The sequence below is a fragment of the Anastrepha ludens genome, chromosome 2, assembly GCF_028408465.1.
Source record: "Anastrepha ludens isolate Willacy chromosome 2, idAnaLude1.1, whole genome shotgun sequence".
Lineage (NCBI taxonomy): Eukaryota > Metazoa > Arthropoda > Insecta > Diptera > Tephritidae > Anastrepha > Anastrepha ludens.
The window spans coordinates 76,429,894-76,442,474 of NC_071498.1; the positions used below are offsets into that span (position 1 = coordinate 76,429,894).

A 12,581-nucleotide genomic window follows, 5' to 3' on the forward strand; every position below is an offset into this window, starting at 1 on the left:
CACACGAAGCCAAGTCCTTCTCCACCTGATCTTTCCAACGCAGAGGAGGCCGTTCTCTCCCTCTGCTAGTACCACCTGGTACCGCATCGAATATTTTCAGAGCCGGAGCGTTTGTATCCATTCGGACGACATGACCCAGCCAGCGTAGCCGCTGGATCTTTATTCGCTGCGCTATGTCTATGTCGTCGTAATGCCTCATCATTCCATCGCCTACGATATTCGCCGTTGCCAACGTACAAAGGCCCAAAAATCTTACGCCGAATCTTTCTCTCAAACACTCCAAGCGTCACTTCATCGGATGTTGTCATCGTCCAAGCTTCTGCGCCATACGTTAGGACGGGCATTATGAGAGTCTTGTAGAGTGTTAGTTTTGTTCGTCGAGAGAGGACTGTACTACTCATTTGCCTACTTAGTCCAAAGCAGCACATGTTGGCAAGAGAGACTCTACGGTGGATTTCCAGGCTGACATTTTTATCGGTATCAATGCTGGTTCTTATAAATACGTACCTAGTCTTTTAGAACCTCGAAATAATCACTGCCCCCAGTGACGTGGGTGTCGATACGCGAGTGCGTCGACTGTTTGTTTGATGACAGGAGGTACCTCGTTTTGTCCTCGATCACCACCAGACCCATTCGCGTTGCCTATTTATCCAGTTTGGAGAAGGCAGAACTAACAGCGCGGTTGTTAAGGCCGATATATCATCGACATACGTCAACAATAGTACGCTATAAAATATTGAGCCTGAGCGATTAAGTTCTGCGGCTCGTACGAGCCTCTCCAACAACAAGTTAAAGAAGTCACACGACAGCGTGTCACCCTGTCTGAAACCTCGTTTGGTATGAAACGGCTCGGAGAGGCCCTTCCCAATTCTGATGGCGCTGCTGGTATTGAGCAACGTCATTTTGCATAGCGGTATTCGTTTTGCAGGGATATCAAATTCAGACATTACCGCATACAGGAAACTCCTTTTCGTATTGTCGAATGCAGCTTTGAAATCGATGAAAAGATGGTGTGTGTCGATTCTCCTTTCGTGGGTCTTTTCCAAGATTTGGCGTATTGTGAATATTTGGTCTATGGTAGACTTTCCAGGTCTAAAGCCACACTGGTAAGGTGCAATCAGTTGGTTGATAGTGTGCTTCAACCTTTCACACAATATGCTCGCTAGAACCTTATAGGTGATATTTAGAAGACTAATCCCGCGATAATTGACACAGATTGCAGGATCACCCTTCTTATGGATTGGGCAGAGCACAATTAGGTTCTAATTGGTAGGAATGCTTTCAGCCGACCATATTTTGCATAGAAGCTGATGCATACACCTTACCAGCTCCTCACCACCATGTTTGAATAGCTCAGCCGGCAGTCCGTCGGCGCCCGCGGCTTTGTTGTTCTTTAGCCGCTTATTGCTATTCTCACCTCGTCATGGTCGGGTAGCGGAACGACAATTCCGTCGTCAACGATTCGGGATCCTCACATTCTCTGTTACATGCGCAGCTATCTCTGTTTTACAGGTTCGAGAAGTGTTCCCTCGATAATTTAAGTATGCTCTGGATGCCAGTCACCAGATCGCCGTCTTTGTTCTTACAGAAAACGCCCTAGTCTTAAAACCTTCTGTGGGATCGCCGCACTTTCTGGTATAATTTTCGGTCGTTGTTCCTATTGACCAGCATATCTAGCTCCTCACGGTCACGTATTTCGGCCTTTCGTTTCTTCTTTCGGAAAATACGTCTCTCTTCCTTTCTTAGCTCTCTGTAGCGGTCCCACATGGCTGACGTTGCGCCCAATCGCAGCGTGGCTCTATAGGCAGCATCTTTTCTTTCTGCGGCAGCATGACATTCCTCGTCGTACCAACTGTTTTTTCGGGCTCGCCGGAATCCGATTACTGGCTGTCTGTTATGATTGCAGCTTTTCGATGTTGAACATTCTTATCGTAGGTAGATATACGCTGTTTGCGGCACAGAGACGTGTGCGCAGTTTGGCTGCAACGAGGTAATGAACATAGTCGATGTTGGTCCTCGGATCGTACGTACATCTAATATACTAGAAGCGTGTCTTCCATCTATCACAACATGATCGATCGGGTTTCGCGTTTCGCTGGCTGTCTCCTGGTAGCTTGGTGGATCTTCTTATACAGGAATCTAGTGCTGCAGACTACCATGTTTCGGGCCCCGGCGAAGTCGATCAGCCTCTGTCGGTTACCGGATGTTTCGTTGTGCAGGTTGAATTTTCCGACTGTGCAACCAAAAAATTCCCTCCTTGCCCACCCTGGCGTTGAAGTCGCCAAGCATGATTTTTATGTTGTGATGGGGGCTGCGCTCATAGAAACGTTCCAGGCGCTCATAGAAGGAATCTTGGGACGCATCGTCCTTATCTTAAAAAGTCGGGATTTGATGCGGATTATTGCAAGACGCTCTTCCACCGGAGTGAACGACAGTACTTGGCGACGAAGTCTCTCTGCTACATCAATTCTGACACTGAATTTGTGCTCCTTTACATGGCAGCTGTAGTAGACGTCACAAGGTCCTATGTTTTCCTTGCCTTGCTTCGTCCATCGCATCTCTTGAATGACAGTGATGTCAGCCTTTACTCCCACGAGGACATCAACCAGCCGGGCAGAGGAACCTTCCTCATTAAGGTACCGAACATTCCAGGTGGTTAGGTTCCGAATGAAGTATACCTTAAGCAGGCAGTATGAATAGTGAATGCCGTCTATGTGACGGTATCTTGAAAGATTATGAAAGACTTTATTTTATAAGATGCTGTCAGAGTTGAGCTGTTACTAAAAATCGTCTTTTATCTACCAAGGCTCTGAATCAAGTTATTACAAAAAATCCTATTTATAGTCCAATGGGCGGTGTGTAATTTTAACGTGATAAAAACAGTTTTCCAACATTTTTAAAGAGAAATTCGGAACTTCCTCTAAACTTAGTGCTTTGCATATAATGCAAAGGTCTTAACAAAAGTAATCGGATTTAATCGCTTACCACACCACTAACGTGAAAAACTACGACGACCCGAATAAATTAATCTGTGAGATTTGACGTTAGTGGTTAGCTTAAAACATATACAGCATATACAATAAGCGTTCACTTTAGCGTTAGTTTTTTGGCTAATTCATTACGACTTGATAATGTCATACAAATATTCTAAGTCCCCTCCCCTAACGCTATTAAAATATCTAAAACTATGATTGGATATTTCATGACCAAATACGAAATTGCACAAACTATTAAACCATGGTGACTGCTACGGAATGGAGCTGACAAAAACTGATAAGTGTTTTCTTTTCTCGAAAAAAATGTCACCTCATTTTATGGCAACATTAACATTGAAACATAAAAAAATTTCGGTTAAAAAATAAATTTCGATGGCACACCTATTTGTTGTCTTTGAGTCTTTTCCAGGATTTGACAAAATCTGGTTTGTGAAAATCTAATTGATAGTGCGTTCGTATGTCTGAAGTCAAATTTATAAAACTCAATCAGATGCTTAATGCCTTCTTTGCTAGGAACATTCGCTAATTCAGACCAATAAATTTCTCAAAGGGCTCTCAAAAGATTTTTTCACCTGCTGCACCAAGTTCAATTCTGAGTATTAACATGGAAACATAGGATTAAACCGATGTTGGTGGACTCCAGAAGTTCGATCCACTTCCCCAGGATGAGGGAGTAAAAATATGTTGAGCAAATAGTATAGAGTTCGCATTTATCTTGACAACTGAACATTACACGCTCGGGCAAAGTAAAGTCAGCTAATTAGGCATGGCTTCCCACTAGTTCAAAAACGTGTTGCTCAATGCCTCCTTTTGGCTCTTATGTAGGGGTTTCTATGTAATGTTTTACTTTTAATTACCACCTTACTGTTAAGTATCTCTAGTTTAACTTAGACAAATTTCGAATCTATTTAGAATTACCTTCGAACTTCGATCTGGGCACTCCTTGCATTTGGTATGGTGGAGGTGCAGTATCTGTAATAAAAGAATAAACCCCAGTTTTATATAACATCAATACTAGAAGTCATAAATTGAAGCTATATATTATTAAAATGTAATTAACTACTTGAATTTGTGCAAAAAGTTTTTTATAACACACGTTGCACCTGTATAGGGTCTGTAAATAATACATATTTTGAAGAGAACGATATTTCAACTGTAAATCATCGCAATGCATTTTATCAAGAGCTAAACAATTCGGATATGCTCAATTAGTTGTAATATTTTATGTCTCATACATTTTCTGTAGAAAACCGCATTCAACATAAAATTTATTTCTGAAATAAAAGTTTTTTAATTGACATAGCGGTTCGTACTTAATAATTTACTTCATGTATCTTTTTCCACTTTTCAATTAGTGCAAACAAAATATTTTATGGGAAGCAACAAAAATATCACATATGTATTGTAGTAAACACCTACATACATACAAGGCATTAAAGAAAAATTCAATATTTCAAAAACTAATATATAACTATGTACAAATATTGGGTGGGGGGATAAGTTCGTAGCGTTTTTACCGAAAAATAAAACAAAAAATGCTGAAGCCGTTCCCCCAAAATTCGCCTGGTCTGTTGTTAAATAAGTTGTTGAGCCAGTTTTTAGGGACCTCTTTGTTATCGAAGGTAAAGCCCTTCATATGGTTTGACAGGGAGCGAAAAAGATGGTAATCGGTCGGTGCAAGGTTCCGAGAATGCGGCGGACACTGAAGAACCTCCCATTCGAGCTCTTGGAGTGCGGCTTTGACGTCTTGTGCAACATGGGGCCTGGCGTTGTCGTGAAGGAGTGTGGTTTGACGATTCGGTATAAAAAGCGCTGTTTATGAGCTCGTGTTGCTCTTTGTTCTTTTCGTTGGGCCCGTGAGGCACCCGCGATTGAGAATTGTTTTATAATCCTAAGTAATTTTTCCGCCAATTTACAAATGTTGCCATCTCAAAAAATGATTTATAAATATCATTTAATATATTGTGTTGGCTACAGAAGAATTTTCAATGCATAAATTCATTTTAATTTTTGCATTCGGGAAAATTTACACTTCTCAAATATGTATGTGCGCACAGTATTGATCCAATTCTTCAAATACATGTTTTTTAAATATTTTTGAGTCTTTAATGAACTTACTAAGTACTATGTCTTTCTTACCAACAGAAATAAACCAAAAATCGATTATTTTGAAACACACTCAGTTTTTGCACAGTGCACAAATTAAAAGAAATATGCGTAAAAAAAGTTTGCAACTCCCTTAGAAGTTCAAGAAGCTCCGAGATATCCACCTCACTTCTGTTGCGGTATACAATATTCCAAAAATCGAATTGAAAAGGACATGATTTTACATAATTAAATATCCTTAATATGTGGCATCATTTGCTTAATCGCCAGTTCGTCTATGCAACATGTAATGACTGGAACTACAACTATCTGTCCAAATGTAGATGCAATCATTCCAATTAAGATGGTTTTCTTCAAAAACGTATCAATTTTGTTAAACAAATCTTCTTCGGTAGTGTTAGTAGGCAGCGTTGAGCACATAAGGTTGCCTTCTTCAAAATAATGTTTATATGGATTTCTCACACTACTGACGAGACAGCTTGACCAGTCGAATCCACTTGCAAGACGAATTGAATTTTTTTTGTTCACGTGCAAATAGTTACTGTTTTTGTCTTAGCTTGTTAGATCATGAATTCGTCGCAAAACAGTAGCGTTAGAAAGCGGTACTATAGAAGGAGTCTTTTCAGTTTTCTCTTACGTTGAGCATACAGTGTGTCACCTCATACAAAGAGGTGAGCCGCTGAAATCAACAAATCCGAGATTTAAATATGTTACATTATATCTCCCTTACCACTACTATGGCAGAATAATAAAAGGTGAAGTATTAAGGCAACAGCTTCCTTTGTTCATTTTGTGACATTGCCTGCCTTATATTTTACAATGTTGCTTTTATTCGCTGGGCATTTCATGTGTTAGTTCTTTGGAGTTATTTACATTTATTTAGGGGGGGCGATTTTGCTATTATCTTTAAACATTATTTTTTCTTAAATTATCCATTTGAATGTCTGTAAAAAAAACGTGAAAACTGTGACAGGTAGTTTATTTGTGAATAGAAAATTACAAATCCATAAGAGGGAAAATATATCCTATGGTGGACTTAAAAATCCTTCACACGATTTTCGTATAAAGCTTCATTTTTTGGAAGAGATATTTCAAGTGTTTAATGATATGCGTCTTAACGTTGTTCCGCAAATGGAGTTTTACAAAGAAGGAAGAACTTGGCATCACTTGGTGTGTCCAACTGATGCCGGTTAGCACGAGAAAGAAACGACTGGCGAGATTTGTTAAACTCGGATAAAATCGTCATGATACAAATCAGTCAATGAGAAATCTTCACAGCCTATAAAAAATGTGGGCGTAAGGTTCTTTGTTATATACATATATATATACCTGGCAATGTTGTTATAAAGCAAAAAAGAGTCGCAAGTGGAGATAATCGAAGTGCTCATAAAGCTCCAAAAATGGGGGTAGCAAAATGCATTGTTCGAAAGGCACTGTAGTTGAGTCCTCTTGCGAATGCTGGCCGCAAGACTGATGTAGCAAGGGAAACTTGGAGGCTAGAAAGCATCGGGAAGACCTGGAGCGAATTAAAGTTGCCAAGAATCGCACAAGATGGTGCGTAGGCGTAGTGTATGCCTATGTCTGAAGAGAAATTAAGGACCGGAAAAAGTCTTGCCACAAAAAATCACTCATGTGATGGAACTGTATAACAGTGATATTTTTTGGTTTAAAACTACAAGTTTGCGCTTAACTCAATGTCAATATTTAGTGTTCTGTTAAGGGCCGCCGAAGCAGCAAGAGTTGGTGCGTGACTACCATTCGGTAGTGACCGTGTTCGAAGCCACGGACATAAAACACCAAATGATAGAAAATGTTTTTTCTAATACGGTTACTCCTTGGCAACCAATGACAAACCTCCGGGTATATTACTGTTTTGTAAAAGCTCCTCATAAAAAAACATCTGCCATTCGAGGGCGGCATAAAAATGTAGGTCCTTCCATTTGTGGGAAAACATCACAACACACACTAAAAATTGGAGGAGGAGCTCAGCCAAACACCCAACAAAGGGTGTAAACGGTTTTATTATTATTATGTTAAATAAAATTATTCGAAATAATTAAATTAACGTAGTGCATAATTCAGCGCATTCGAATTAATTGCTTTGAATGTTGTATGAAAATGTTCAATAGTGGACTTTTTTTCATATAAGAATAGCATTGTGCTCGAATTTAGTAAACTACTTTTTTCTGGTTTGGACCTAGTTTTCGAGTTATTCGCGTTTTAAGATTTTATCAAAAAGACATAAAAAAGCACAAATATTTTATTTTACTTCCACCATTTATTCAACATTTAGCTACAGTAAAAATTCAATATATAATTATAGTATTAACTGATGTATGCGTTAAATTAAAGAACTTAGGTAGCGATTGCTCCATTTTGAAAAAGTGGAAATTACGATTTCGGTAATCATAATCTAAGTAAGTGATGGTTTACTTTATTTGCAATCCTCTCTTAGACTTTGTGAATATAAAACGCTCCTCTGAAAAAAACCGATTCTTCTTCAAGTATATTGAAAGTAAAAGACACTAGGTAATTAAGAAAATATGGCAGAAATCGTAAACTAATGATGTTTAATATTTCCATAAAAGAAAAGCAAAACATTTTAAAAGCTGCGTAAAATAATTTCAAATATAATACAAATATATAACAAAAATTAGTTACGAAATATTTTACTTAGAAATTCTTTGTACTCGTAACAGGGTTGCCACATTATGATTTAATATTAATTGATGAAGCTTTTAAACAGGTAAAATTTTGAAAAAGGATGCCAACATATTTTATTAAAAACATTTCAAGGGAATAAAGTTTCATATTTTTCCATATAAACAATTTAATCCATTAATTACTTAAGATTAAAATGGGTAAATACGTGAAACCAGTAACCAGTAACCAGAATTAATATATATATATATATATAATTGGCGCGTACACCCCTTTTGGGTGTTTGACGGAGTCCCCTCCTCCTGTTTGTGGTGCGCGTCTTGATGTTGTTCCACAAATGGAGGACCCTACAGTTTCAAGCCGACTCCGAATGGCAGATATTTTATGAGGAGCTTTTTCATGGCAGAAATACACTCAGAGGTTTGCCATTGCCTGCCGAGGGGCGACCGCTATTAGAAAAATGTTTTTTTTCATTTTGGTGTTTCACGGAGATTCGAACCTACGTTCTCCAAATTCCGTATAAGTGTCACACACCGACCCATTCAGCTACGGCAACCACCCTTTTTAATGGGAGAAATACATTCGGAGGTTTTTCATTACCTGCCAAGGGCGGAAAAAACTTTTTCCAACATTTGGTGTCTCACGCCTGGGGTTTTGGAACCGGGCACATGCGAACCAACTCATTCAGTTCGGTGGCCGCTTACATCCTAACTACACATGATAATGACGAAGAATGCCAATTTTTAAGAATGTTAGTTATGATTCTTGCACCTAAGAATTCTAGTTAGAATTACATTTGAAAGAAATGTTTTTTAAGGTTTTTTGATAATAATTTACCTGTTTCGAGAACTCGATACCAGTGCAAAGGGTTGCAGCAAACATACATAGGATGGCGGTCGTTTGAACAGCTCGGTAATCGTTTCAGCTCCGTTGCATCTCTCAAATTTTGCCAAAAAAACAGTCGACATACAATTACGTACGGCTCTTCTTTGTAAATTAAGGATTTTTTTAGTAGAATACAACACGAAGTGTTGACGACCGACATTTCTTTGCGGCTTTTGACCGCATCCAGTAATGTGGCTTGCTGTTGCCAATTCAACATTTTCATAAGCTTTCGAAAAGTTTGTTGGAACTTTTGTTGACCAATAGCTTCTTTGTCGTTTTGATAGAAAGCGTTCGATATCGAATGGCTTGCGCGCGAGTCTGTGGACAAACCACTGCCGCCACAACAATTCCGCAGCATATTTACTGTGGCAGCAAATGTTCCTGCTGCTGTTGTTGTAGCCGCTGTTGCAACCGTCGTCACTTCTGACATCGCCAGGGTTGAGGCCGACAGATTCTTTAGACTCGATTGAAGGGAACGATGGGATAATCTCGCTAAGTGATCCGAGGAGCGATTGGGGTTTTTGTTTTTTTGAGCTTTTACCCGTATGTAGGAGGCGACGCTCATACCGTCGCAACTGCTTCCATAACTGCAACCACTTACGGAATCGTTCGCTTTCTGTTCGAAGCTCACTTCCGTAGACGAACCAGAGTATTCGAGATTGGATGTCAGTGTGCTCGATGTAATCGTGGAATTGCAAAATGAACTCTGGCACTGAAGCGAGTTCCGGTAGTGATGGCTCGCTAGAAGGGGGTGTTGATGTTGATGGGCATGCGGCTGTTGTGGCTCCAAATTGTTTATCCCATCGAAATTTCTTGACAGGTTTTTTGACGCATAACGCCATAGTTCCTTCTCCTTTGGAAATAGCATGGAGGGACATAAAATGTTTTCGGAACATTTATTTTACTTACTGTATTAACATTATTTAATCTGACTGATCTATTAAATTGGCTGCTGTCACTGCTTTGCGAACCAAACCGCTGTTCAACAACAGCACAAACAAAAGTACACACGCAAACACGATTGAAAGCAAAACGATTGGCCCTTTAAATTTCGAGACAAATGGCGTATCTACACATGTATGTTTGTTGACATTATTTGCTTGTCACTCCTGTGTATTTTGCTTAGCTTTTAGATGTCCGTGCTGAATATTTAGAAAACAAAAGCTCTTAACTTTAACTGACTTCTGTTCACGAATATTTTCTTTGATATAAAATATAGTTGTGTTTTGTTTACTATTAGCTCATTTATATATTCGAGTAATAATATATGTATGTATTTATCACTTCAATTAATATTATGATATGTTGAGAGTTTTGCATTTTTTTGTTTTTTAGAAGAATCCATTTTAAAAATTCGTTTATTCTGAAATAGAAAACGGAAAATTATTGAAATAGTATAAGTAGTTTCAAACAAGCAAATATTAGCTTAGCCACAGACTAATTAATAATTAACCTATGTTATATTATTCTAATTTATTTCCGAATTTCCCCAAGATCAAATAAAATGTCAATTTTAGTAGTTTAGAAACTCCTATTCCCTTAAGCACATATCTATGCATCTTTAATTTTTCTTGTATTGGAGAAGTGAGTTTTCCGATGTGGAAGATCGAGATGCACGAACTTAAAGTAACTATAAGTCATGTACGGCCCCAAGTTTCATGCATAAAAATTAAATTGGTGTTGATCAACTTTTGTAAGCCCTTGTAAGAAACTCGAATACACTCTCTTTTAGGTTCAATTGATGACATTGTCGACATGACTGCTTCATATGTTGGTCAAGTACTGGTACCATAATACTATTTCTGTGTAATTTTATTGATTTTGTGGTACTTCTCATTAGAGGCAAACAATTACTAATTAAGATTACTAAATTTGGCCTTTAAGAGTATCGATAGGGTTTGAAATTTCAGAAACCGCCTTAACGACTCCTATAGGAAATTCATGCACTACTTTGGAGCCGTTCGTAAATTAAGTGACGAAAATGAGAGGAAGAAAAATACAAGTCGGTTAGATATTTTTCAGACAATCCAAAAAACTTTGGCCCCCACTGTAATAAACATAATAAACATCAATAGAGTATTTTTTCATGAAATCATTCGTGTTAAAGCAAACTGAATCAAACTGAGTTCTTTACATTGCTAGTTATTATACGGGGTTTTCGGTGGCAGAATTAGGTCTTAACCTAACATCTACACCTTCTACTAAATGTGTCTAAACATCTTTCAAATTTTTGTTTTGACTTTGTCTCGTTTTCTCATTTGGGAACATTTCTTTTCCAAAATGGTACCCAGCAAACCAGATCGCTGTATTCGCCTATGTAAATGGCCGGGAAAAAAACTATAGTAGTTTATGTTAAAACAGTGATGACAAGAAATTCGGTAAAACAGATATGTTTTAACAGCGAAATTCGCTGCTCCCAATTGAAATTTATTTAAATTTAAAGTTTCTCCCCTAACCGCTGAACGTACATATAGGCAAGGAGGGGATCGCGTTAGCTTTGTTATTCGTGCAGGATATTTAGTCATGATGTCGCGGTGGACGTGTGAACAACTTGCGTTCGCAATCGAAGCGTATTTCAAAGCCAATGATTCGGGTGCAACGCCTCGTCATAGATTTTGTTCACTTTACAATATTCGGCCTTTACGTGATGCCCCAAGTTAAGATGTGATTTATGGGTGTGAAGGTTTGGGCAACAAGTTCGGTGGCAAGCAGTCCACGGTTAGGGTCCTATCGAGAACAAATGAAAATATTAAACTAGTCACAAATTTGCATCATAATCCGTGTCAGTCCGTGCGCAAGAAAGCGGCTGCCCTGGAACTTTGTAAAACGATTGTGCACGAAATATTGATGAAGACATCACCTGTTCAAATTTCAAATCGCGCAAGCGCTTAAATCTAACGATTAAAATTTGCGTAATTCTGCGAGACAATTTTGAAGCGATATCATACGGTAAACACTGCCTCTTGGAGTGATGAAGTCTATTTTCATTTAAATGGCGAGTACATGCGCAAAATTACCATTATTGGATACCTAAAGCACAGAATCCACTATTAAAATATCAACAGGCACCACACAGTCCCAAAGTGACGGCCTATTATCGGCGAATACTGAACGATTGTTTTCTGCCAATAATGAGAGAACATCCTTCCTTTAGTACACACACATGGTTTCAGAAAGAACAGTTCTGCACATTGTTGAAAGCTTTATGCATTAAAACCGTGTGGTAAATAAGGGACGTCAGACTTCAAATAAAATTTTTACAGAGAAAGATTGCCAGTGGTTAGTGCGCCAAGTGAAGAAAAATCCACACAGAAACCCACCAACGCTAACTGAAATGACCTAAAAGGATTTAGGTAAGACTTGCTATCCAGAAACTGTTCGAAAAATACTGAGAAAGCAAATTTAAATCGGAGAATATCCCGTAATAAACCTTTCGTAAGTGCAAGAAATAAAAGTAAGAGATTGCGGTTTGCGCGTGACCATCTAAATAAGACTGCAGGAGGAGGTCCGTTTGAAGGACAGTACTTTTTGGAGACGAGTTAAAATTAAACTTATTTAATTTTATATGGCATGAACCCAATACGGAGCTCAAACCCCAAAATTCCTGAGCTACTATAAAACACGGCGTTGGCAACGTTATGATTTGGGCATGTAGGTCATCAAATGGAGTCGGACATTTGACCTTTACCGAAGAAACAATGAAGAAATATGTTTCTTTAAAACTTCCTTAAGCACAAGTCATAAATAATACAAACATGGTTAATATTTAAATGTCCCCACGTTGTTGAAACTCCCGGTTTTGAAGACAAATATAAGAAAATATGACAACCATAACAAATCTGATCGCAAAGAGGCGATACTTGAAGAGTGGAAAATTGGTTTACTCCATGCCACGCAGACTTCAAGCTGTAATTGATAATAAAGGATACCAAC

The 12,581-nt window shown here is 38.5% G+C and overlaps 1 protein-coding gene across 6 annotated transcripts in view; it reads right to left on the reverse strand.

Moving 5' to 3' along the window:
- The window catches only part of LOC128871904 (mothers against decapentaplegic homolog 7), a 50,500-nt gene that overhangs the window by 9,680 nt on the left and 28,239 nt on the right, over window positions 1–12,581 (reverse strand). For all 6 annotated transcript variants that reach the window (XM_054114069.1, XM_054114068.1, XM_054114066.1 and 3 more), the window contains 2 exons: window positions 8,601–10,011; window positions 3,915–3,968 (listed from right to left, as the gene is read on the reverse strand). In XM_054114069.1, the coding sequence (XP_053970044.1) occupies window positions 3,915–3,968; window positions 8,601–9,516 (970 nt within the window). In that variant the 5' untranslated portion in view covers window positions 9,517–10,011. The remainder of the gene's footprint in view (window positions 1–3,914; window positions 3,969–8,600; window positions 10,012–12,581) is intronic.